This window comes from Heterocephalus glaber, unplaced genomic scaffold, assembly GCF_053883595.1.
Source record: "Heterocephalus glaber isolate CG9 unplaced genomic scaffold, H.glaber_assembly_v1.0 deba00000122, whole genome shotgun sequence".
Classification (NCBI taxonomy): Eukaryota; Metazoa; Chordata; class Mammalia; order Rodentia; family Bathyergidae; genus Heterocephalus; species Heterocephalus glaber.
The window spans coordinates 78089199-78114108 of NW_028258138.1; the positions used below are offsets into that span (position 1 = coordinate 78089199).

At 47.8% G+C, this 24910-nt stretch overlaps 1 protein-coding gene across 3 annotated transcripts in view; it reads right to left on the reverse strand.

Annotated features, from left to right (window-relative positions):
* Positions 1 to 4093: 4093 nt before the first annotated feature.
* The window catches only part of Srgap3 (SLIT-ROBO Rho GTPase activating protein 3), a 226136-nt gene continuing 205319 nt past the window's right edge, over positions 4094 to 24910 (reverse strand). For all 3 annotated transcript variants that reach the window (XM_004835263.4, XM_004835262.4, XM_004835261.4), the window contains 8 exons: positions 23476 to 23610; positions 20383 to 20488; positions 19981 to 20208; positions 16491 to 16570; positions 13511 to 13691; positions 12132 to 12281; positions 9721 to 10048; positions 4094 to 5457 (listed from right to left, as the gene is read on the reverse strand). In XM_004835263.4, coding sequence (XP_004835320.1) covers positions 5044 to 5457; positions 9721 to 10048; positions 12132 to 12281; positions 13511 to 13691; positions 16491 to 16570; positions 19981 to 20208; positions 20383 to 20488; positions 23476 to 23610 — 1622 coding nt within the window. In that variant the 3' untranslated portion in view covers positions 4094 to 5043. The remainder of the gene's footprint in view (positions 5458 to 9720; positions 10049 to 12131; positions 12282 to 13510; positions 13692 to 16490; positions 16571 to 19980; positions 20209 to 20382; positions 20489 to 23475; positions 23611 to 24910) is intronic.

Genomic DNA, 24910 nt, shown 5'->3' on the forward strand with positions numbered 1-24910 from the left:
GTCACACAGCAGTTACCTTCTTCACTTAGCTCTACAGTTGAATCCCTTTTCTTTGTAACCTTGCCTTCACCATGTTGGGTCTGAGCTAAAGAACATATCAAAGCAGTTCCTGGGGAAGCCTGAAGATAGAGTAAGTGCGTCAGCTTGGACCTCCCAACCCACCATGTGCCACCGCACTGTTTCAAAAACCACCAGAGCATGTTTGAGAAAAGTTAAGCTGTTTTATTTCACAGGAGAGCTCCACGTCAAACCAGCAGGCACCATCAGAATACAAAACAGAGGATCCAATCAGACACTCTATAGGAGGACGGGCGTTTGGTTAGAAGGTAGAGAAACAATACCCAGAAGAGGGCAACACTTATCAAGTGGAGACAGGCAACCAGCAATTCCCTAGGGTGGTTTTGGTTTGTTTTTCCTGTCACAATTTGGGGAGGAAGGAAACCAAAGGAAACAAAATAGACCAGCCACTCTGAAGCAATCAGAACCAAACCTACTGCCAAGCCATGTAAACAGTCACACTGCCGGGAGCGTGGGCCTGAGCAGAACTCCAGCCAGGCTCAGCTTCTGTCTAAGGAAGGAAAAGTGCACTCAAGTTGTTTGGGTTCAAGGAACAGCTTTGTTTTTTGCCTGGGACAGTTCACACAGACAGGAGGTGTCAGCCAGGGGCAGCAGTGACCATTTGGCCACCCCAGAGAATGGGACAATGGGATACTGGCAGATCAACCTCAGAGAGGCCGGGAGGACTCAGACCTGACAGCAAAGTCCTTTCTCAGCTCCCCTGGCAGCGTTGGGTGTGTGGGGAATTCTCCACATGGCTTCTCAGAAGAGAGGGGGCCCCGGAGAGCCAGGGAAGCTGACATGAAACGTCAGCCTCTGCTCTGCACAGCAGAAAATCAGCCGGGCAATGCTCGCTCACCCCTGTCTGCCTCCTTCCCACCGCCCTTCCCCTCCCTACTGGGCAGAGCCTACCACCTTGGTTGTGAGCCAGCCAGGCCCTTGCTGGGCTCCTCGGGAGAAGGAGGCCTCTGCTCTAGTGTGGAACCATCTGACACGTGAAAAGCAAGGAATAGACAGACTGAGAGGAAGAGCCATGGTGTTAGTCCTCGGGGTCTTCTCCACGCACAGCATGCATGGCCAGGTCACGAGAAGTTCTCCACATGCATCCACGCCTCCTGAACAAGAGAGCTACACCTACCAAGGCACTCCAAGGATGCCGGCAGAGCAGGAAGTCTGGCCCCACACAGCTCCCTTTTGGGTACCAAAGCCAGTTTTAAATGTTTATAAGGCAGATCTCTGAACTTCTGGTTCCAGCTGGTAGCCAAAAGATGGCTAAGTTTCCCTGTGTCTCTTCCCACTCCAGTTTCTTCACGAATAGAAACCGTCCTTCCCTTGGGAATCCATTTCTTTCCTGGCCCCTGGTGACTTCAGATAAAAGACTCCCAAGACTAATTCCCAAGCCCACAATTCCCTCCAATTGTGTGCTCTGCCCAGGGTTCAAAAGGCGCTTCGAGGTGAGAAATCGTTAGCACTGAAAACAAGGAAAGGCAAGGATTTTTCATAGAATCCCACAGCTCAGAGCAGCACTTTAAGAGGAAAAGGAAGTAAGGGAGGGTGGGGAAGGAGAGTGGAGGTGAAAGCACGGCTTGTTCTCAATTTTATCCCAGAAAGGTCTTTAGTGGCAGCAGGGCCAGGTGGCCCAGGAAACTAGACCAGGAATTAACTGTCTTTGGTCAGTTTTAAATGAACATCTTGCTGGTTCATTCCTAAAACAGACTGCACATCAGTTACACAGAAAAGCAAAGGCTTGACCTAGGATAAGTTGAAGGTTAAGAAATCATTCCGTGAAGCCCAAAAAAGAAAAAAAAGAAAGAGAAAATGCCCGTTATCAACTAACTGATCAGTACAGCTTTCAATAATGGTGATGAACAAGTAGGTAAACACCACTTCCCCTTGTACAATTGGTTATATTGAGGACTACTAACTAGGTTACTACATTTCCCCCACACTCACTGTACAGTTAGGTTTCTGGTATTTGTTTTTACATTGATCTATCTACTAGGTGCAAAGATTTGGTAAGTGGCATTGGCTATAATTTAATCATAGCCTTTAAAAAATTACAGTTTCACATTTTAACAGTTACTTTCCAGCATTTAAGCAAATACAGCAATATATAGTGGACTAAAACAGGCAGGAGTCAGGAAGAAAATGCCAACGCTCAGTGGACCTGGTAAGACTGAGTGATGTGGAGGGCGGAGACATGCAGAGGGCCAGATGAGGAGGGGGCAGCTTTCCACTGTTCTGCATCAAGGCTCAGATTTGGGCTGGGTAAGTGGGGAGGCAGGCGTCTGCCATCTCCGTGCACTCTCTCTGTAATGTGAACGGACCAACCATTCCCAATGGGGAAAAAACAGATGCTTAAAGACAACAGCTAAGGCTCTGCTTTCAGGTATTTCTGGGAAGCACAGTGGTCCGTTGTCAGCAAGGAAAAACAAAATCAGTCAATTCAGAGAAAAAAGCACACAGCCTGATTGGTGTGATGTATGTCAGACAACACATTTGCCCATTCAAATTTTTACTTTTCATCTGATATTCATGGCAGAATTTTGCCTGGGAGGTGACTGGATTTAAAGTCTAGGAGTATCTCTGGGATAACAATGAGAAGTCTTGTGTCCTGGCTGAATAGCACAGCATCCTTGCAAATGAATGACTTTTGGAGCCTGATTCAGCCCCGACTCTCAGTCACAGGTCAAATTGTGGGTAGGTTCCAAGCCTTACTCTCTGGAAAATGGGGATATCTTTCTATGCCCAAAGACAGAGGACCTTTCAGATCCTGGATTAAAAGCAAAGTGTTAAATGCTCCAGGCAAAACAAGAGGGCATGTCCATCCCTGGGCCCTCCCTGGCATTCTCACGTGCCCTTTCCCGAGTCCTCTTTCCATGATGTGGGCTCAGCACTAGTCCTACAGACAAGGTAGGGTGGCTTTCTACCCCCACACCCAGGTATCAGGACTCACAGGCCTCTCCCTCGGATGTGTTCACCTTTTAAAGGAGGACCAGAGGAGAAGCTAAAACCTAATCCAATGGGAGGAGATGCTAAGGATAGCATTTTAAGCACCTTCAGGGCATAGAGATGTAAGGGCTGTGCTTTGGACTCTCAGTAAGTTGGTAGGAAACTTCCACTGCTCACTTCTCAAAAGAAGTTCTGGATAGTTTCAGGTCTGAAAGATTCACCTTCCTAATGATAATAACAAGAGCGGTCATGGTGGCACAACCCTTTCCACTCTACCCAGCTGGCTTTCTTTCACCTGATCTTTGTTAGCCTCATTTAATGGGGAAGAAAAGCAAGGCTCAATGAGGTGCAGGGGTGTGCCCAAAGTCACACAGCTCCTAAGTGAACAGGGCTGGGACTTGAAAACTCTGGACTTTAGACTCCAAGCCCCAGAGGCAGAGAGAGATAGAGATGAGAGAGAGAAAGAGAGAGAGAGAAGAAGCATGGTCCCAGTAGGCCCAGGTCTGCCTGGGTTCCATAATCCAGAAACAGCCTATTTCTGGAAAACAGAGTTCAAAAAAGGAGGTAAAATGGAATCAAATGAGAGCAAGTCAGGTGGCCTTTTTCTAACCAAGCGGCAAAAGCCTTGCTCATTTTACCTGCCAGTCATGCCCCTGTGTCTATCACCACATGTTCACCTACAAATGCTCTGAAGGGAGTGGGTGAAGGGGGAGGGAAAGGAGGGTGGAAAGCTACTTCACTCGCAGAAACACCACCATCGCTGTTCTCTAGCAAAGAAATTGCCAAGGGTCACCCTCAGCAGCATCCAGGCTGAACCAGGCACTTGGGGCTCCCGAGCTGCATGCAGGAGGGCATGGGCCAAAGGGCATCACACCTGGCTTCAAACGAAAACAGTGCGCTTCAAAGCCTCCCTGCCTGTTTAGTTTCAAATCTGACACAGTATAATTAGTAGAACAAGGAAAAGAAAAATTAAATATTTTGAAGATGATATAAGTTAAATCTCTATAGTTACCACAGATTTATTCCTACAGCATTTCTAGGATTTGAAGTATTCCACACCACGGTATTTTTTTTTTTTCTTTTTCTCAACCACGTGTAATATGTAATACTGTGCTATAATGGGGCCAGGTTCTCACTGTGGTCCCTGTTCTACACACAAACACGAGGATGTGGTCAGGGCTCTTCTTGCCAACCTCCTCCGGTGCTTTTGGGGTAGAGTTGGCTCTTGGCCTCCAGGTGGAAGAGCAAGGTCTCTGGGGTGGACCGAGGGTTTTCTATGAAGGGTTTCCCACCTCTAGGAGCAGACTGCTTGGGGTACTGCCTGCCCCACCCTTCCTGTAGGGGCAGACTGTTCTGGAAGGCCACGACTTCTGGAGACAGTGGGAGAATGTTTTTGTTTTTCTGCAGGTTAGTGGTATATTGCTTCATTCGCAGTTACTGTGGGGCCTCTTAAGTCCTCCCAGAGAAGTCCCTGCAAATCCCACCAAATAACAGTGGGAGATGTTTGGTGGCATGGGTCTGAGGTAAATCTAAGTTTCATAAAAAGAAAAAGGAAATACTATATACATTTAGCATGTGTGTGTGTCCAGATCTAGTATATGTATATAGATGCATAAATATATATATATACACACACACACCTATGACATGTGCATATGCATATATATGCACATGTATACACACACATACAGGTATGTAGAGAGACTGTTGAGAGACTAATCTTCCAGTTCGGTATGCCAGAGGCGCTGTCTAGCATTCCGCCTCAATCTTGGGGAAGCTGTACTTGGGGCTGCTCTCACTCTAGCATTCCTCAGGGTGTCTGTACACAAGAGGTCTGTGGGATTCACATGGCTGAGTGTGAGCTGCAGCTAATGCCTGGGCCTTGGCTCTCCGCTGACACGCCCTCTCCCAGGCTGACCTCCCAGGCTCTGCCTTCCAAGGCCAGGATCTCTGGGAAGCAAGTGGCAACCACTGAGGCCACCCTAAGCCACAGTGTGCCACAGTGGAGCAGGGCGATGCTGCTCTTCCCCCAGGTCACATGGTGCCCGACTTGTCTGTGGTGCTGTTGGGAAACATCTTCTCAGTGGGCGTCACAGCTGGGCTGCCCACCCCTGAGCTGCTGCTGCTGCTGGACCGATGCTGGACCACTGGCCTCACTGGCCGCATGGGGGGCGGGCGCAGCTGAGCACCGGCCAGGCGGGCAGACAGGGCTGGCTTGAAGGTGGTCATCATCTCGGTGGAGGAGCTGCTGCTGCGGCGCATAGCGGCATCAGGGTCTCGGATGACAATGGTGTGCAAAGGGCTGGCGGGCTCTGAGCTGATGGGGCCTGGTGGGTTCTTCAGGGGCTCCAGGGTGTCCAGCACCACATCTGGTGCCTGCTTGGCCGTGTTCTGCCTCTCAAGTTCCCGCAACTCGTGCAGAGCGGTGCTCATGGTCTTCTCGATGTCCTAGGGACAGAGAGAGCCATGGTCAGCACTGTCTGCAGGCCTAGGGCCCATGCCTTCCTGTGCTGCTAACCAACTGGTGGGAGTTCTTCAAAAGATTTCCCCAGGAGTCTCATGGCCCGGATGGAGATTATATCCATAGGGAATCTTATCACCAAATAGGAGAATCTTTTTTTTTCCTTGCAGTACTGGAGATTGAACTCAGGATGTGATGCCTAGAACTTGCTGGGAAAGTGTTCTACCACTGAGCTACACCCCAGCCCTTTTTGTTTTTTTGAGACAGGGTCTCTAAAGGTTGCCAGTTTCCCAGTCTGGGCTCAAACTTGTGATCCTCCTGCCTCAGACTCCCAAGCTGGGATTACAGGTGTGCACTGCCATGACCAGCTTAAATAGAGAGTCAAGCAGGAGTCCCCAGCACGATACCCTACACAGGAAATCAACAAGGGTGGCTCAGCCTACTGGATAGGAGGGAAGGCTCTGCAGTTAAACATATAGGAGTTCAAATTCTGGTGCTACCACTTCCTTGCTATATGATATGGGCAAGTTACCATACCTCTTCCAAGCCTCAGATCCTCATTTGTAAGTTGCAGATAAATTTTTGTTTGTTTTTTTGTTTTGTTTTATTTTGTTTTCCAGTACTGAGGATCAAACTCAAGACATGCTTGTGAGGCAGGCACAGTGTCACTGAGCTAAATCCCTGGCCCAGTTGCAGATAATTGTAAGACTAACCTCAGAGGGCTGACGAGCCCTCAGAGAGCTAAATTAGACAATTCCTGCAAAGACTTGGCATGACAGCTGGCACACAATATACACTCTAATAGTGCCAACCGCAATAACAATAATCCCTAACACCGAGCACAACTCCAAATCTTTTCCACTAATAGTTCACTGAGTCCTCACACTTATAAGCTAGGAACTACCATTACACTCCTTTCACAGAGGAGGAAACTAAAGCTCAGACTGGTTAAGTAACTTGCCTGATGTCACACAGCTAATTACTAGCACAGCCCAAGTCTGAGTTTGGGTAATGTGGCTCTAGAATCCCTGCCCCTAATGGTCATTTTTTCTTGAACATCCTTCATTATTACACAAAGTATAAATGTCTTGAAACTTCACATTATACTTCATAAATCTGTACAGTTACATGTTAATTTTTTTTAATTCAAAAAAGATTCTTGCCCACAAAAACATTATTTGAAGTCATATATCAGAATGTTCACAATCTTCATCCCAATATTATAACCAGAAATTTTCATTTTGTTAAAAAATGGAAAAGTTAAAAAGCTACAAACCCCTCATCTACATGTGCCCTTTCCAGACACTGTAGTATTTGAGAGCTAATGAGGTGAGAGCAGTTGAACAACCCAGGGAGAGATGTGGCACATCTGGACCAGTCTGGGGCACCCATGTCACTGGGCAGCTTCGTGGCCACCTACCCGCCCGCCCATTGCAGGGCTGGAGCTGCAAGACAACAGGAATCCAGGAGCCAAGGGACAGGCTTTGGAGCTGTAGGCAGGTCTCAGGGACCCTGTTGCACCCTTTGCTCATCTGGTAAAAGCCCACGTTTCCTGCCCAGATGACATGGGATACAGTGGAGCTTTGTAAATAGCCAACTCATGGCCCAAGAGTCCTTGGCCCACGGATGGCTCCAGGGTCTCCTCCATACTCAGCAGGGGCAAGAGGGCTCTTTTGGGCCTTTATCCAGAGACTCAGCTGTGGGACTTTCTCTGCAGGAAGGGAGAGATGGCCGCCTCTCTAGGGTGCCACATCCCCACCCTGCAGGACGTGGCCTGCTTTCCCTGGCCACCCTAGCATCACCCATTCTGCTAGAACTAAGTTCCCTACTGCCCACTCTACTCCTTCTGCTGGCTTTAATCCAGTGTGAGCCAAAACTTTAACAAATAAATGTGATTATGGCCCTTCCACCTCAACCCTCCATCACCATTCTACCCTGAAGAGTGTGAACTGGAAAGACAGAAAGCTCAGAAAAAGATGAGCCAAGGTGTTTAGGCTGGAGCCGTGCATTAGTCGGAGACCTGAGGCGCAAGTCTTCAGGTGGAGCTGCAGAGAGGCAATGAGGACAGAGGATGGGGTGGGGAAGGCAGTAGCTTTTTCCTTCCCAACAGAGTGCTTCTCATTTTGATGACAGTGTTGGTTATTCCTGGAGCACTCTTCACCTGGGTTTCAAATCTGAATCCTAGTGGACCTTTCAAGCAAGACCAGGGAATGTAGGGTAACTACATCTACTACTGGGAATTCTCCACACCACACATTCACTTTGTAGCCTGCAAAATCAAGAGCTTGTCAGAACTGCGGCTAAGCAGGGTGCTGGTTGTCCAGTGTCCTCCTGGCTATTTACATATCGTTTACTGTAAGTTCCTATTTTACCTCCATCAGTGAAAGGAGGTCTTGAGTAGCAGCTATCAAATTGCAGTGTATGTAGATATCTGCACACCAGGAACATGTGCAGCATTCCCCCTGTGCCTGGTCTTGCAACATTCTCCAAGAATAAAGCCAGGTGATGGCTGTGCCCCTCTCTCATCCTTGGCGATCCATCCACACACATCAATTCAGTTCAAGGCTCTAAAACATCTTGCAGATAAGCCCTTCAGCCTTGCCAGACCAGCATTCTGCAAATTTTGTTACCTACACTACATTTCTGCTTTCTCCACTAACAGCCCACGGAAGGAATTGGCCTGCCACGAGACCCTTTCGGAAACAGTGTTTCCAAAAAGGCCACGCCCCCATCAGATCTGGGCGGTTTCCAGGTGAGGAGGACGCTAGGGTGATGTTATCAAGAGGACACCCTTCAAGGACAGAGGCACAAGTCGCCTGCCTCCTCTGCCTGACCCCTGCCAAGATACTGGTCCCAGGGACCCTGGGAGCGGGCACTGGGACACGGGACCAAACTAGACCCGAGGTGTGAAGAGCAGTGTTAGGTGTCCCCTTGGGATCCTCCCTGGACTTCTCCCAGAACACTTCTCACAATCTCTCCTTCCTCTTCCAAACAGGAATGCAAATGCTGCTCTCCCCAGCAGAATTCTCACTGCCCATGAGGTTCTGCCAGTCTGATTGTCATCTCTTTTTAAGTTTTTGTGATGCTGGAGACCAAATCTATGGCCTTGCATGTGCCACTGAGCTCCAGTCCTGGTTGGTACTGCCTTTTTGGTGGTACTAGGAATTGAACCTAGAGCCCTTGCACTGACCAATGCTCCCAGCCCTGTTTTTATTTTTTTTATTTTTATTTTGAGACAAAGTCTCACTAAGTCACTAAGTTACTCAGGCTGGGCTTGAATTTAGGATTCTCCAGCCTCAACCTCTCCCAGAGTGTTGGGATTACAGGCCTGCTCCCCACTGCTGGCTCTGGTTGGTTGTTATCTCTTAAGTTGGAGGTAGCTCTACCCTAAATTACAGAGAAAAAACAGAAACTCTAGGAAATATGATAGAACTTTCAAAAACATCCATGAATCCCGTTATGCAAACTATTTAACAAGTCACAGTTCTGTACACTTGCCAGACATTCTCATTCACACAGAACTCTACTCTTTGGAAGAGCCTGGAACATCTTCCCTTCCAGCTTCACCTACTGAGTCCTGCCAGCCTCTGGGGCTCAGGTTTAAACTTCCCAGGGATCCTCTCCCTGCATGAGTGTGGGCCCCACATTTCAGGCTCTCAAAATACAGTGACCACTCCTTAGAGACAACTGGCCCAGCCACCATCTCAGAGCTGTGTGTGTTTACAGGCTGCCAGCTCTCTCTTCTTTAAACAATAAGCTCCATGTGGGCAGGTCTGAAGTCTGTTTTAGGTCTTTGCTGTACCTTAATGCCTAATGTGGTTACTGTCACCCAACAGATACTCAACCAGTCTTTGACCATAAATGTACAGAGGAATGAATGAAAGATGGATGGATGGGTGACTGGATGGATGGATGGATGGGTGGGTGGGTGGATGGATTGGTGGACTCAATCAGGCTATTTTATGGAAAGTCTTGCCATTGCCCTTTTCCCATAATCCACCCAATCCCTTCTCCAGCCCTGGACACTGGGGGTTTTTCAGCCTTTACAGAAACCCTAGCCAGGTTTGGTACCCACCTGGCTTCCATTCCAAGAGGAAGGCCCAGCAAAAGGAAGAGAAGCCAGCTTACTCTCTCCTTTTCTGGCTTAGCCTCAATACTGTCGGAGGCCATGGTGGCTCCCCTCTTGGTGAGTCCCACCCACCACCCCCTTAAGACTCAGCTGGCCTAGCTGCCTTCCCTCTGGCCCTTACTTCTGCCAGGGCCTCGGCCTCCAGGGACTTGTGGTCCCCTAGGCTGCTGTGCCGGGTGGAGCCGCAGGTAGACCGCATCGAGTGGCCTTCGGAGAGAGCCTTCTTGTCAGGGTAGTTGATGCTGCCAGCACTCCCAAATGTCGCCATCCTCCTCTTCTCAGGGCTCTCCATCCTCCCCCGGCTGAGGGGGATTTTGTGGGGGCTGCTAGGGCAGGCGGCAGCTCTGGGTGGCGTGTCTATGCTGGGGCCCAGGCCCCGGGGTGGACTGTGCGTGTCGCCCCCACTTCGGCGCCTGGGGATGGCTGCTCCGTCCGATCGTAACCGCACTCTGCAAAGGAGCCAGGGGGTGGGGCAGGGGCAGAAGTCAACCCTGGCCAGTCTCAGCATGAGTCAGCCAATGCCCATGCCACACATCACACTACTCTGAGAGGTGGGTATAGTGAAGCCTCATTGTCAGACCACACAGCCTCCCAACAGAGGAGCTGCTCAGAGGGAACACAACATAGGAGGCAGAGTACAGAGCTTCCAACCTGCAGACAGCAGGGGTGCTGAGTCCAAAACCAATCTCATCAGCATATTAGGTTAGAGCCAGGATTTCAGCCTGGAAATGCTTTGGTGGTGCTTAGTTGGGGTCATGATATGTCCTGAAGCTTTTGAGACATTTTCACTGTTCCAATGGGCTTCTAGCTGGTCTGAAGCATTGAGGCTCGGCTGTACCCAAAGTCACCAGCACCATGCAAGCACGGGAGGGGCCCTGGGAACTAAGGTCTGTTCACTGCTGTACCCATTCCCAACCTCCCCAGAATAAGGCTATGTCCATAAAGGTTTTCTGATCTTGGAGAACTGGTCATTTAAGAGTCGTTGTGTTGTGGATGCCTCTTTCCTGATCTGGATCCCTCTCCCATCTCATGGAGGCCCTGTACGTGTGAAAAGTGTGGAAGTGTCTGGGTGTGCTCTCCTGAGCTCTGGCTCGGATCCGCTCTGTTCAGCTGCTCAGTGGGTGCAACAGCCCCTGCCCACCTTCAGCGAATCTGAATGCACCTTGAAGATAACAGATTTTTCTGTACTCTGCAGAGGTCATCAAGGGTGCTGAGGCCCTGGTGAGGGAGGGAGGGCTGGGAAGGAAGGGGACAGTGTGCAGCATGTGAGTAGGGGCCACATTCACTGAGGTCTGCCACACTCAGATCCTGTGCCCCCAGCCAAGCTAAGCCGGCCTGTGGGTGCCCAGTGGGACCAAAGCAGAGGTGTAGAAGAGGAAGAGGCACTGAGAGAGAAAGAGCCAGAAGATGAGATGAGAGAGGGAAGAGGACAAGGAGAAGAGAGGCAGGAGAAGAGATGGTCCTCTTGGAGGTCAGGGACCGTGATGTTTTATACCCCTCCCCCAGCCTTCCACTTCCCCTCAACACTGTCACTCATCATAATGTCCTGCTCTTTCACAAACTGAATAGAAGATGCTGAGAAGAGGCATCAGGACTTCAGCTGAAATAAATTCATAAATGTGTGCACCTACTGTGACTGCTTCTTTGGTTCTGACTGCAAAGACTTGCACATGTGGATCGACCACAGGACCTTCTACTAGAAAAAAACTTAGAACATGACTTTTTTTTTTTTGAGAGTGGGGGGCTCACTAAGTCAGTAAGTTGCCCAGGAAGAGCTGGAACTTGCCATCCTCCTGTCTCAGCCTCCTGCAATGCAGTGCAGGTATGGCCACTGCACCCAGACAGTAAAACATTTTGAGAGTCCAGTGAAAATAAAGCAGGGTAACTGTCAATTCTTTTCTTTTCTCCTCTTGTCCTTGTTTATATTTTATTTAACAACCACATATTTGGACGATTCCTGTTCTCAGAAGGACATGGCACCCCCTTGCTGGTAAAGGTTGTGTGACAGAGCCCGGCCCCCACACAGGGAGTGAAGAAATTGGCAGGTCTGCTCCCACCCAGAAAGTGGGTGTAGTGTGTGTCAATCTTCCCAGCACAGTAGGTGCAGGTTTTCTGGTAATGTAGTACATCTCAGGGGTGCGTGAGCTTTACACTAAAGTACTGGGTGACAACAGAGGTTTTTAATAGGAAGCTGGGAAGAGGTGCAGGAAGAGGGAGAGGGAGGAAAATACTTGCTAATTTCTCTTCCTCTGTCTTCTCTACCTCAGTCATAATCATTATTATTATTTTAAAGAAAAAGTACTAAGCTCCCAATGCATGCCTTTCTTCCTCCTCGTCTATACCCTACCCAAACCTGGATGGTTTTTATTTCCAGCTCTCATGAGCTACTCCAGCCAGCCTGCGCAGTTGTGCCCAAGATCCCATCCTGTGGGAAAAGGTGTGTCAACAGCCTCCTTCTCTCTCTGTCCTGTCCTTCTATCTCTCCCAGTTCAGATGTGAACAGATGCAATAAAAGGAACCAGCATTTCCTACCGGCCCATCACCCCCCCAAAGCCGTAGTCTGAGATGTGCTCCGTGGGGGACTGGAGGTCATTCTTGGAGGAGGCCTTGTCATCCAGCAGTGGTCCACTGCTGGCCTCGCTATCAGCCTTTTGGCTCAGGCTGTCAGAGAAGGCATCATCCCTGGGGAGAGGAGAGACATGACTTGGAGGAGTCTCCTTGCAGAGAACCCAGGACACACAGGGCTCCTTGTCACCTGTCTGAGGAGCAGAGTCAACACACACCTATGCTAACTGTGCCCACAGCTTGGGTGAGCCACTTCCCCCATACATACCCACTGCCATGCTGCTGAAGCCAGCTTCTCCCGTAGGGCCTCTCCACACCCACCTCTCCTCTCCCTGCTCTTGCTTGTTCTTCTGTCCCAGGCTATGCTTGAACTAAGCCAGACTAAGAGCTACCAGTGTGCTAGAGAAGCCAGCAGTGGTGGCTGCACACTGAGCAAAGATAATGGCAGCTCTCTGGGTCTCCATGCAGATCCAGAAGTGATTCAGGGCTAAACAAGGGAGGGAGAGGTGACTCCATCCCTTAACTCCCCATCCAGGCTGGAAGACTGCCATGAACAGGCTCGAGCTCCTAGGAGGCCATGCCAGCCTCCTTCCACAGCCCTCTTTCTCTCAGTGACATGCCTTGCCCTCGGGGACCTGAGAACATCAGGTGATACTGAGGGCCCTCCACCACAGCATTCTTTTTACCATTTGGACCTTCCCCTCTCCCATAAAAACATAGGTCCTCTTGCTATGAGGTTTAGCTTATGGCTGCTTCCATGATAAATCAGTTTCCCTGTACCTAACTGGAGCTTCAGGGAATGTATATACAAGAGGAAACCAAAGGGTGGCTCAAAGGATGGAAAATGTAGACTTGTTAAGGGCTAGTTACTTGGGGTGTGGAACTTTTTTCAATCCCTGAAATTATAAAAATGGCATCCTGTTAACTAGAAACAAGGACGTGCTTGTTTTTGCTCATCCCCTGAGAAGGTCCTGTCAAGGGGAGAACACTGGGCAGCAAAGCGGGGGTGGGCTGGTCACCGGCTAGGGCAAGACAGGAGAGGGAATATGTCAAGATCTGCTGGACACTATGAACCATGGTGGTGAGGAGGGTCCGGGAGGCTGTCTGATGGATCTGGATGGCTAGCCAGGAGCACCACATACCATTGCTATGTGCTCTGAAGAACAAGAACTTTGCATATTTGCTAAGTGGATTATCAATAAAGGGAAGTGGGGTATAATGCATTCTTAGAGAACATCGAGCATATTATGCCAGCATATATAACCCAGCACTCCTCTCTGGTGCCACTGCAGATATCACCAATCTATCACCGCACTCTTCACAGAAGGTCTCCAATTCCCACTCACATGTCCTGTACAACTATGTACTGATGGGGGATGAGTCCATCCACACCGTTGTGACGGCCTTCCCACCAGTCCTCCGAGGCGCGGTGGTACAGGAGCAGCGAGGCCCCCTTCTTGAAGGACAGCTCACGTGGGGACCGCCCCACATAATCAAACTTGGCAATGGCTTCAATTTGCTCCACTTCTGGAAGGAAAGCAAGGGAAAGAGCATCCACAGGTCAGCACAGGGATAGCCCAGGAGGCTCACTGGGATTCCTTGGCTTCTATGGGCAGGACAGGTGCCATGCCTGGTAAGAACATGTGCTGGGGACACTGGGGCTCCAGGCTCAGATATCCTCCCCACTGTGTAACCTCAAGCCAGCCACCTCACTTCTCAAGACGTCCACTGGGAACAAACATACCTGATCCCTATTTTCCACTGTCCCTCTTGCTCTCAACTTTTTAACATTCATTAAGATAATATTTGAAGAAATTTATTTTTCTTCTACATCTTTGCATAAGTTCTTGTTCTGTTTTCCCATGAGCCTTTTCCCTCTCTTCTCATACCTTTGGTGTTCTTAAACTTTTGAGAAGTCAAAAAGATGGTGTGTGTACAAAATGTGACACACAATTTTTAAGGGTCCCAGAATCCCCAAGCTCATTGTAATGAACTGAATTGTGTCCCCCCAACATTAATATGTGGAAGCCCTAATCCCGAGGGATTGTATTTGGAGATGGGGCCTCTAGTTCGGCAGTTACTTGAAATGCTGGTGAATATAGGGTAGGGCCCTAATCCGGTAGGACTGGTGTCCTCATAAGAAGATGAAGAGAGACACCAGAATGTTCTCTGTGGATACACAGAGAGGAGAGGCCATGGGCAGACACAATGAGAAGTCAGCTACCTACAAGAAAGGAAGAGAGAGACCTGGCCCCAAGTCAACTCGGATGCAGCACCTTGATCTTGAACTTCCATCTTTTTACCTGATAGTAGTTGTCACGACCGTGATTATAATCACTAATGGATTTAGCTTGCTGGAGAGATCCAGAAATGAAATCCAGGCTGCAGAAGGTTTTAATAATATGTATAAGACCATACAGCTGGTGATATTTAAAAACGAGACTTTCAGGGGAGTAAGGGGACTGTGTCTACTATTTATTTAACTTGTGTCAGAGACTGTACCCTAAGAGGTGCCTATGCTTGTCAAAAAAATTTATAAAGGCAAGCACAAAGACATGTAATTAATTAATTTTTATTTGCATTGCTGGAGATTGAACCGAAGCCCTTACGCATGGTAGGCAAGTGTTCTATCATTAAGCCACATTTCTGGCTCTTTTTGCTTTGAATTTTATTTTTCAGATGGATCTCACTAAGTTGCCCAAGCTGGGCTCAAATTTGTGATCCTCTTGCCTCAGCTTCCCCAGTAGATGGCATTGCAGGCATCCACCACCAGGCTATTTTTTTTTTTTAACAGAACAAAAGGATAACAAAAGCAAGCCCTGCTCTTTCTAGCCTGAAGGTGTCTTCCCAGTGCTGAGTCTCCTTGGGACTTTCTCTGCTCCATTCATCATGGATGATCTTGTATCCATCCACCTACCTGTCCATCACATAGTTAAGATGAGAACACTGGGTTTTTTGACCTGTGAGCTGTATGACCTTAGCAACCTAATTTTTCTTTCTAAGCCTCAGTTAGATGGAGTTATAGAATTATGAAGTACAATTGAAATAAAAAATTTACAAAGGGGCACAACAAAAGACTTGAAGAGGTGGAAGAAAGAATTAGTGAACTTGAAGATAGACCGATAAGAGATTATGCATGCTGATGAACGGAGAGAAAAAGAATGAGGGAAAGTGAACACAGCTTCACTATAGGGGGAGCAGGATCGGCAGTAGGACTGGTCTTTTCCCACACATTTTCTGAGGCCTCACCCCTGGTATTCATGTTGGGGTACTCCCTGCACTGGGGAGGCACCTGACCCCTAGCATTACCACTCTGCCTTAGCTGCATCCTATAATTTGTGTGTATTATGTCTTCATTTTTATTTGTCACATTTTCTAGTGCTCTCTGTTTTTGTGTGTATGCTTTTAAATTATCACAGGTGGTCACTTGTGTTCAGACTGAAAAAGTCTTAGTATTTTTGTAAAATGGTTTTAATAGTGACAACTTTTCTCAGTTTTTTAAAACTTGGAAAATCCTTTCATTAAATTTTTGAAAGATAGTTTTACCAGATATCAGATTCTTGGATGGCAATTATTTTCTTCAAGTACTTTGATCATAATATCTGACTACCTTCTGGCATCTATTGTTTCTAACAAGAAATCAGCTGTAAATCTTACCAAAGGCTTGTTTTTCTCTTGATGTCAAGATTGTATCCTTGTATTTGACTTTCACCATTTTTACTATGACTTGTCTGTGTGTGGCTTTTATTCCACTTGGAGTTTATTGAGTTTTCTGGCTGTGTTGAGTTTCCTGGTTTGTTTTTTAGTAAGTTTGTGAAGTTTTTAGCTATTATTTCTTCAATTTTTTCTACTCTTGTTCACTCTCCTTTCATTTTTGATACTCTTATTATATATATGATGGTATATCTAGTAGTGCCTGAATTTCTCTGCACCATGAGGAGCTGCTTGCAATTTATCACGGTCTCATGACAGGCTGGGAACTCCTTGAGGACCTGCCTCACTAATCTCCATATCTCAGGTCTCAGCAAAGATCCTCTGAGGGAGGGACAGAGGGTGCTCCCTACTTGACACTCTTGTCCCTTAGGATTTGCACCTGGGCCAGCAGGACACATAAGGGCAGATGTGAGTGTGGAGTGTGGTGAGGACCTGGTTGGCACTGGGGCCTGGGTCATGCTATGCGAGTTATTCTCTGGGTCTGCACCTCTTCTGAAGGACAGTTGTGTAGGTAGGGCAAACTGGAGGGCTCTACATCCTGGCCCAGAGGGTGGCAGGAGACCACACTAGAGACTACAGATAAGGCCCCTGGCCTGGGCTCCCCATACTCACCTTCATCACTAGTGTGAGGCTCTGTGCCATTGTCATGGTCAACTTCATCGATAGTCCCTGGCTCACTATGTGGGCTGTCACTGCAAGGAAACACAGGGAGGGGACTCATTATAGGGCTGTCTACACCCACAGGGCTCTTGGCTTCCCAGGAGCAGCAGCCCAACCACCACTGGGCCCTCACCCAGGGCTGGCCCAGACTCACATCAGTCTATCTTTCCATCTGACCACCCTCAGATCTTCTAATCAGACCACCACTCCTAGCCCCTCAGTGGGGAGCCTCCCTGGGCACCTCCTTCAGCTCCCTCCTGGCTCTGGAATTTGCTGGGCCATCTTCTCTATTAAGATGGTCAATGCATTGGATGTGTACCCAAAGGTCATGTGTTGGAAACTTTATCCCAAGCGCAACTGAGATTAATGTGGTTACCACAGCAGTGGGTTCACTGTACGAAAGTAGGCTGTTACTAAAGCAAGTTTGACCCAATCCTTCTTACTCCCTGTCTCACTCTTGGCTTTTTTGCCCTTGTGCCTTGAGATAATGCAGCACAAATACTGGCACCATGTTCTTGGATTTCCAACTTCTAGAACCATGGCTCATACAAATTTCTGTTCACTGTAAATTATTTAGCCTCAGATATTCTGCTACAGAAACAGATAATGAACTTAGACAATGTGTGCATATTCTGTAGGACCTTCACAGTGTTGATCAGGCCCCAGCATTTATCATCAGAAGGTCCCACTGGCCAGAACAGAAAGGACCTTTTGGTTATTATGAGTCATTTCACCTAGCCTGGCCTCCTTGTCTCACAGCATGGTGGTGCATGACTTATTCCCAGCACTGTGGGAGATCAAGACAAGAAAATTACAAGTGCAGGTTCAGCCTGGGCAACTTAGTGAGACTCTTCTCAAAAAAAAAAAAAAAATGGCTGGGGATGCAGCTCAGAGCCCTAGGTTTAATCCTCAATTCTGAGGAAGAGGGAGAAGCCCTGCCCCATCTGAGCAGTGTGCACAGGCTGGCCACCATGTTGTGCTCCAGGTGTGTCCTGGAATCATGTCACTCCTGCCACCCCCGGGCAAGATTATGAGATTGCTGAGGCCAGGTGTGTTCACACAGTTGGTGGGTCAGATTTTCACCAAGTCACTGAAGGTCATAATGTATGGCTGCTATGCTAGGCAGGAGGGTGCCATGACAGGAGGGGGCAAGGCCCATGGCTGCACTGCTTACATGCCAGAGAGGGAGACAAGAAAACAGTCCATGAAAATAGGCCAGTAAATAACACAGTTGCAAGCTGAAATAGCATTGTGTAGGAAGTGGGCAGATAAGAAGAGCAGAGGGAGCCTACATAACATGGTCAGAGCAAGCTTCTCAGAGAAGGTGACACTCACAGTGCCATTTAAAGGAATAGGGCTTTAGTATAAAAACCTCTCCACTGCCCCTGGATCAGGTCCAGACTCCACAATGGCTACCAAGACTACTCAGCTCCTGGATGTGTCCAACCAGGGAGCCTTGTCCCTCACCATTCCCATGCCATACATGGCACTCCAGCCACACTGACCCATTTGTCTTTTTACTGAATTCTCCAAGCCTAGAACCTTCTCCTCACCCATTACAGAGCTGGCTCCGGTTGTCCTGCTGTCAGCTCAGTCCTTAATTCCAAACGCTTCCCAAGCACCCCACTCCTGGAACCGCCTGCCTCTGACTCCATCATAGCTCCCTGCACCAAGAGCTTATCTCATTTGGATGCCATCCCTGCCTCCCAGCCTGGAACCTGGACCACAGCACAGCCTCAAGGACCATTTGTCCAATGAATGCATGTTGTCCACTGTGCTGAGTGAGCCTTTAGCCAAATCTCCCTTTTTGGCTTTGAGAACACTTCCAAAATTAACACATAATAATTTTCCAGTCTCATGGGAAGCAAGTGGGATTGAGAAAAGTGATGTTATTGTATATGTTTCTTTGATAAGATCTAAGCTCTGTGGGTCTTTTTAATGCCAACTATTGAACCAAGGAAAAAGAACTGCTATTGGCAAAAACTGAGAGAAGGGTTCCCTTTTGTAGAAATGATGCATCTGGTTGTTGAATGCTTCTGTTACAGAGCAGGCACATTCTTTCTTCTGGAGGCCCCCAATAAGGACAGAGAGCTGTGATCAGACATCACACAGCCCAGGGTTTCCGTGTGGGGAGGTGTGTATGTGGGACAATGGGGCTGGAACACCTCCTGCCTCTGAAACAGCTACTCATACCTGCCCCCAGCACACAGGGAACTTAAGAGCCCAAGGATGCTTTGCAGTCAAAACCATAACTCCCCCTAGGTCTCTGGCTGATGTGCTGTGGGTAAGACCTAAATGTACAGCTCTGTGCTGTCCTGGGTTGGGAATTAAAAAGCAGTGGTTACTCTTTGGCTAGTCCCTTTCACTTGATGTGTTGAATTTCATGTCTTCAATGGATTTTTTTCTTATGGAGTATTGTTTTTTCAACTAAAAACTTTCATTGACATACAAAAACATAAAATAGTACATATTTATGGAGTACCATGTGGTGTTTCAATACATGTGCCATTTACACATTGTATGTATAATATTTAAACCAGAGTAAACATATCCATCTCCTTGAACTTTGTGTGTGTGTGTGTGTGTGTGTGTGTGTGTGTGTGTGTGTTATGTGGTGCTGGGAATTGAAGAGACCTTACACATGTGCTCTGCCACTGAGTCCCAGCCCAAATCCCAATCAGGGTTTATGGTGAAAACACTCCTTCTAGCTTTCTCACACATACAGTACTTTCTCGTTATCTACCATTATCCCACAACCTGCATTTTTTTTTTGTTTTTTTTTTGGTACCAGGGATCAAGCTCGGGACCTTGCACTTGTGAGGCAGATAGTGGCACTTTAGCTCATGCGTTTCAAGGGGATCACTCGCCCTCCACTTCCTGAGATGGGCCTGCAGCACACCTCATCCACAGCAGCATCACCTCTGCTTACCACATGGAGGCCTCACTAGACCCAAACATTTTTTTTTTCAGGCCCAAACATTTCTCTGGCTTGTGTTGGCACATTTGGGAAGGAGAAGCTCTTTTTCTATTAAGGATGCTCCAAATGGGTTTAAAGCTGGCATTGCTGACTGCCTTCTTGTGAGCACCAAGGGAAAGGCTGTGTGCAAGCACAGGGAGGCAGAACTGAGGGATGGACAGGGCAGGGCCACATCCTGATGATAACACCTGCACTCCTAGATCCAGTCACACCTAAGGATGTATCCCCCAGACTTTTTAGTTAAGTGAACCAATAACATCATGTCAGGCTCAGGGAAGTTTGGCTTGTATTTCATTCCACTGTTACCAACAGGATCTTCACTGATGTACCCATCCCTCATATAAGGCTGCTGTGAAGCTCAGATGACAAAATGTACATGGGAGTAGACTCTGAAGCAGCAAGAGAACTGAAGGGCTCAACAACAATGACAAAGCTAAGCGTAACATTAACAGGGAGGCATCTTACCAATACTCTTCCCCTCCAGCCATGCACTTTTCATACACGGGTCCCTCGAGCTCCCGGGGGCTGGGGAAGATGGCTTCGTGATGGATGATGATGGTTTTGATGACTTCATTGACGTGTGCCTGGCAGGACACAGGGTCCTGCCCATCGGGGATGTGCATGAGGGTGGGCCCAAAGCAGATGGCCAGGTTGTAAGGATCCATCATGTTCTCGTCGCTATACTGGGAGAGGCTAGGAGAGAGGAGGCACCTGCAAGTCACTTGGGAAAGGCAAATCCTCCCTCGGAGTTTCTTTCTGGGAGGGGTAGACTCTACTCAAATCCAGGAGAGACTGCAGAAACCCTCAGAACCCCCACCCAAAGGAGGCCAAGGCAGAGTCCAAGGGGGCCCTTGGCCAAGCACTCACTGATTGAGGAAAGCAAAGAGGTATCTCATGACCACAATGACCACACGGGGCAGGGTGATGAGGATTTGCTGGATCTGGTGCACCCTCTCGGCTGGGTTCTCCAGTTCTGTAACACAAAGGGGGTTTTCAGGGTGCCTTTCAGAGTCCCACCTCCCACATCAGTCTGAGTGGATCCTGTCCCCAGTTCTGTTCTCAGTTCATGAGATTCAAATGTGATCCTGGCCTGGCCAATCAGAGCATCAAATCCCTGATCAGGGAGAGGGATTGGGGCTTGGACTACACAGAACCAGTCAGAGCTGATCCTCGGAAGTTTGGACAGGAAAAACCTATGGAAAGAGAGGTGCCTAGAACTTGGGCAGAGGGAAGTCTGAGCAGCTGGGAACTCCCAGGAAGGAGGATCCTGCCAGACAGAGAAGTTGGCACAGAGACAGGGGAGGCACAGTTTCCTGCTGATGCTGTCTTAGAGTATGAGTCCAGCTGGACCTAAATTTGTCAAGTACATGAACCCACACATTCTCCTTTATGATCACACCAGTCTGAGTTTCTGTCACATGCACCCTGAAGTCCTGGCAACACAGGCAAGGATCATGTTTTAAACTAAACTAATAGCTGCACAGGAACAGAACGGTGGATTCACAACCTGTTGGTGAGCTACTCACTGGCCAGAAAGCTCAGCAGAGGTGCAGGACCTCGTCTCTGACCCCTGCTTTTAGCTCAGCCCTAGAGAGATGGGCATTGGTATGTTTATCAGCTCAGTTGGGGCTGGGGGCAGCAAACCAGGCTTGGGAAGAGGAGACAAGCGCTCCTGGAGAGGGAGAGCTGGTGCTGCCAACGCTCTGAAGGTCACCTGCAGGGCTGATGTGCAAAATGACACCAGTTTCTTGGGCCAGTGATGTTTTTCTCAAACTGACCCTCTCTCCAGCCTCCACATTGTTAGTGATGGGGCTGCAGCCATCCTGCCAGCCTCATCCCCCAGCTGCCACCCCTTCCTCAAGTATCTGAAGATGATCTGGAACAATGCCTCTCCAACAAAGGGCTAGTGACAAAACCAGGGCACTTGCACACCTGTAGGGCACTCTCTGGGGTTATCACAGTGACTGGAGGGCAGTGCTGGCACCTGGTATCCAAGGACCAGGGTTCTACATGTCTTGAATTTGTGGGACACACAACGGGATTTCTCTGTCCTAAATTCCATAAGTGCCACATAGGGAAACTCCACATTAGGTGGCCTTGTCTATCCCATCATTTTCATGCAAAGAACACTGCCACTCCCAGGCCTGTGCACACGCTGGTCCCTCTCGCTCAGCTTAAGGACAGAGTTGGTCTACTCACAGATCAGTTCCTCAGCCCAGCCCCAACCTTCCATGTCCTGAGCTTCAAGCACTCATGCCTGAGGACCAGCTCTCCTCCTATTTGTTAACACTGTTTTTTCTAAATACATTTACTTTGAAAGGAAACTTTATATCACTATGTAGTGGGAAATGAGAGCCATTTTTCACAATTGGGTATTAATATAAAAATAGGTAAGTAGCCTCCCATCAATGGGTGCTAAATTCCAAGATATAGTATTCACGTCTGAAACTGTGGCTAGCATAAACCCTGTGTGCACTGTTTCTCAACACATACCTACCTTTGGTAAAATTTAATTCATAAATTAGGTATGGGAAGAGACTAACAATAACAACTAATAAGATAGAACAATTATAACAGTATGCTGTAATAAAAGCTAACTAAAACTTATGAATTGCTTATTTCTGGCATTTTCCACTTAACATTTTCTGGCTGAAGTTGACTGTGGATAACTGAAACTTTTGGAGATTGAAACCACAGATGGGGGGATTGGATGATGAAGGCACAACAGTGTCACTAAGTTACAGGTGGACATTGTCTACAGAACTCTGGAGACCTCAGCCTTCTCTGTTTAGAAGGGAGGTTGATGTTTGAGAGTTTCTCCTTGACATAACTGCAGGGCTTGAGAGGGAACTGAGGAGAGTCTTTCTTGTGTGATTCAAGTCGGGCAATGTCATGGCCTGGTGACATCCTTGTTCACTCAGGCCCCTGCACAGGAACAGGGTTATTGGTGGTTCTAGAGACAGAGGGCTCAGACAGAATTGGGCCTTTGTGGCCTGGGAATTCTAAGACATGGTGTGGAGCTTGAAGTCGATCTGGAAAAATGAGCAGGAAGTTGTGACAAGGGCAGATGGACCAGGAAGGGCCTTTCACACAAAGTCGGAGAGCACAAGCTTTCCTCTTCTGTTGCCATCTCCCAGGATGCTTTCCTGGCTGCAAATATCTCATTGAGTATTAGGAGAGGACCCCTGGAAAAACTGGGTATAACGCAACTTTTCTGTAAATTCAATAAAAATGTTTATCCTATAATATTAAAATTCTAATATTCTAAAATTAAAATGTTTATTTATAAAATATTCCCCCAAAGGCTACCTTGGATTTTAGTACCTTAGTCAAAATACCTGTACATCAGCCTCCCAGACTGGGCTCCTCCTGACTTTACCCACAGAAATATACCAGTCAAAATGAGCTCCCATGGCTAATGATGGAAAAGGACTCCTCCAGTCAACTTACTGTCACCACCTCCCTTGTCTGTCACGTTCCTGACCTGACCCCCAAACTGTACATGGTTCACCATCACCCAAAGTGAACAGCTCCAAGACTCCCACAAGGCTTGATGGTCCACTCCTCTTGCTCCATCTTAACTCTTCCAGCAGGGTGCACTGTGCTCTAGCTGGGGCACCCTCCCACTGGTCCCCTTGTTTGAGTCTCTAGCTCTTCCCAGGATTCCCTGCATTCACATATTCTGCAAGATGTGCTCAGATCCCTCTCAGGTTCGATCTGTGAAACCAAGCCTCTCTGTGCCTCTTCTCTCTGAGCTCCACTGTACTGGGCAAGGGATTCACCAACCCCGGTAGCCCTCTCTTCATGAACCATGTGGTCTCCACAGCTGGGCAGCAAGTTCTGAGGACAAGAGCTACACTTCCAATATCCCCTTCTGTGCCTAGCAAAGTGATAAGTCCACAGGGCAACTTCAACCCAGATCTGTCTAGGAAGTGACCATTCCACCTGGGAAATACTTACTAATAGTAGATATCAAATCTTGAAACCTTTCCTTAGGAAAGAGTGGGTTTTCCAGTCCTCGGAAATACAGTTTTAAAACACCAGCGACTGAATTGATATCTCGCTCATTTTGATCATCCACAAGTGGGTCTTCACCTGAGAGGAACAGGAGACATTTTGGTCAGGTGTGTCCAGATGTCAGAAGAGGTGGCCCGAGCGAGCCTGAGCTGGAGGAAAGACAGCTGCAACAAGCCTCCCTAAAATATGACACCCCATGCCAAATTTAAAGTTCTGCCTGCAACTTCCTGTTGAAAATATTTGGAAGCTACAGAAAAGTACAAATAAACAAATGCACATCCACTGCCCTTCATGTATGCTCATCTTGCCACATTTGCATGCTTCCTTTCCTATTAATATTTTTTGTGGCTAAATGGTTTGAAATATTGATAGGCATCACAACATATGACTGTGAAGTATTTCCACACGTTTCTCCTAAGAAACAGGATATTCTCATGTAACCCAGTAACAGCCTTACACTAAGCAAATGAACAGTCATTCTGAACTACCGTCTCACAGACGGCGCACACCCAACCTCCCCATTTGTCCCATAATGTTTTTTATATAATTCTCTTCAAAGTCTAACATCTGACCAACACTCACACAGTTCATTCAGTAGTTATGCCTCTTTAGCCCTTTAAATACAAAATATGATGGTTTTATGTTAGCTTCTTCTCTATAATATTGACACTTTTTGAAGAGTTCAGGCTAGTTGTCCCGTAGAATCATCTCATATTCTGAATTTGTCTAACTGTTTTCTCATGACTAAACTCAAGTTAAATATTTTTGGCAAGAAGCTAAATGTGATTGCTTTGCCTGTAATTCCAGCACCCTGGAAGGCTGAGGCAGGAGGATAACAAATTGGAGCCTAGCTTGGTCAACTTCATGACTTAATGAGATCTTGTCTCAAAAAGGCAGCGTGGCCAGGGATTTAGTTCAGTGGTTTTGCTGCCTGCTGCGCAAGCGCAAGGACCTGAGATTGATCCCAAGTACCAAAAAATAAAAGGCAGGGTTGGGGGAGACTAGGTTGGGTTGGGTAGTAAGTCAGTGTGAAGATCTTTGGTTCAACTGCCAGCACCAGAAAAAAAAATTTTTTTGTGAGAATACTCTGTGAGTGAGATTGAACACATAACCTCATCCCATGGGAAGGCATATCCGTCAACCTGCCCTGCTACTGGGATTCTAGGTATGATCACTGTGTGAAGGCAGTGACCGCGAGTTCAAAGGCATTTATTTCCCCCTTCTATAATAAATCAGTGATCTGAGAAACGATGCTGTAAGCATCATGATGCTTTGAGACTTTTTGCATGTCACTGTGCTCAATGTATTTCACCAATCGTGTTAGCATCCAATGATGATTTTTGCCCAAATTAATTGTTATGAGGGGAACAATGGTGAT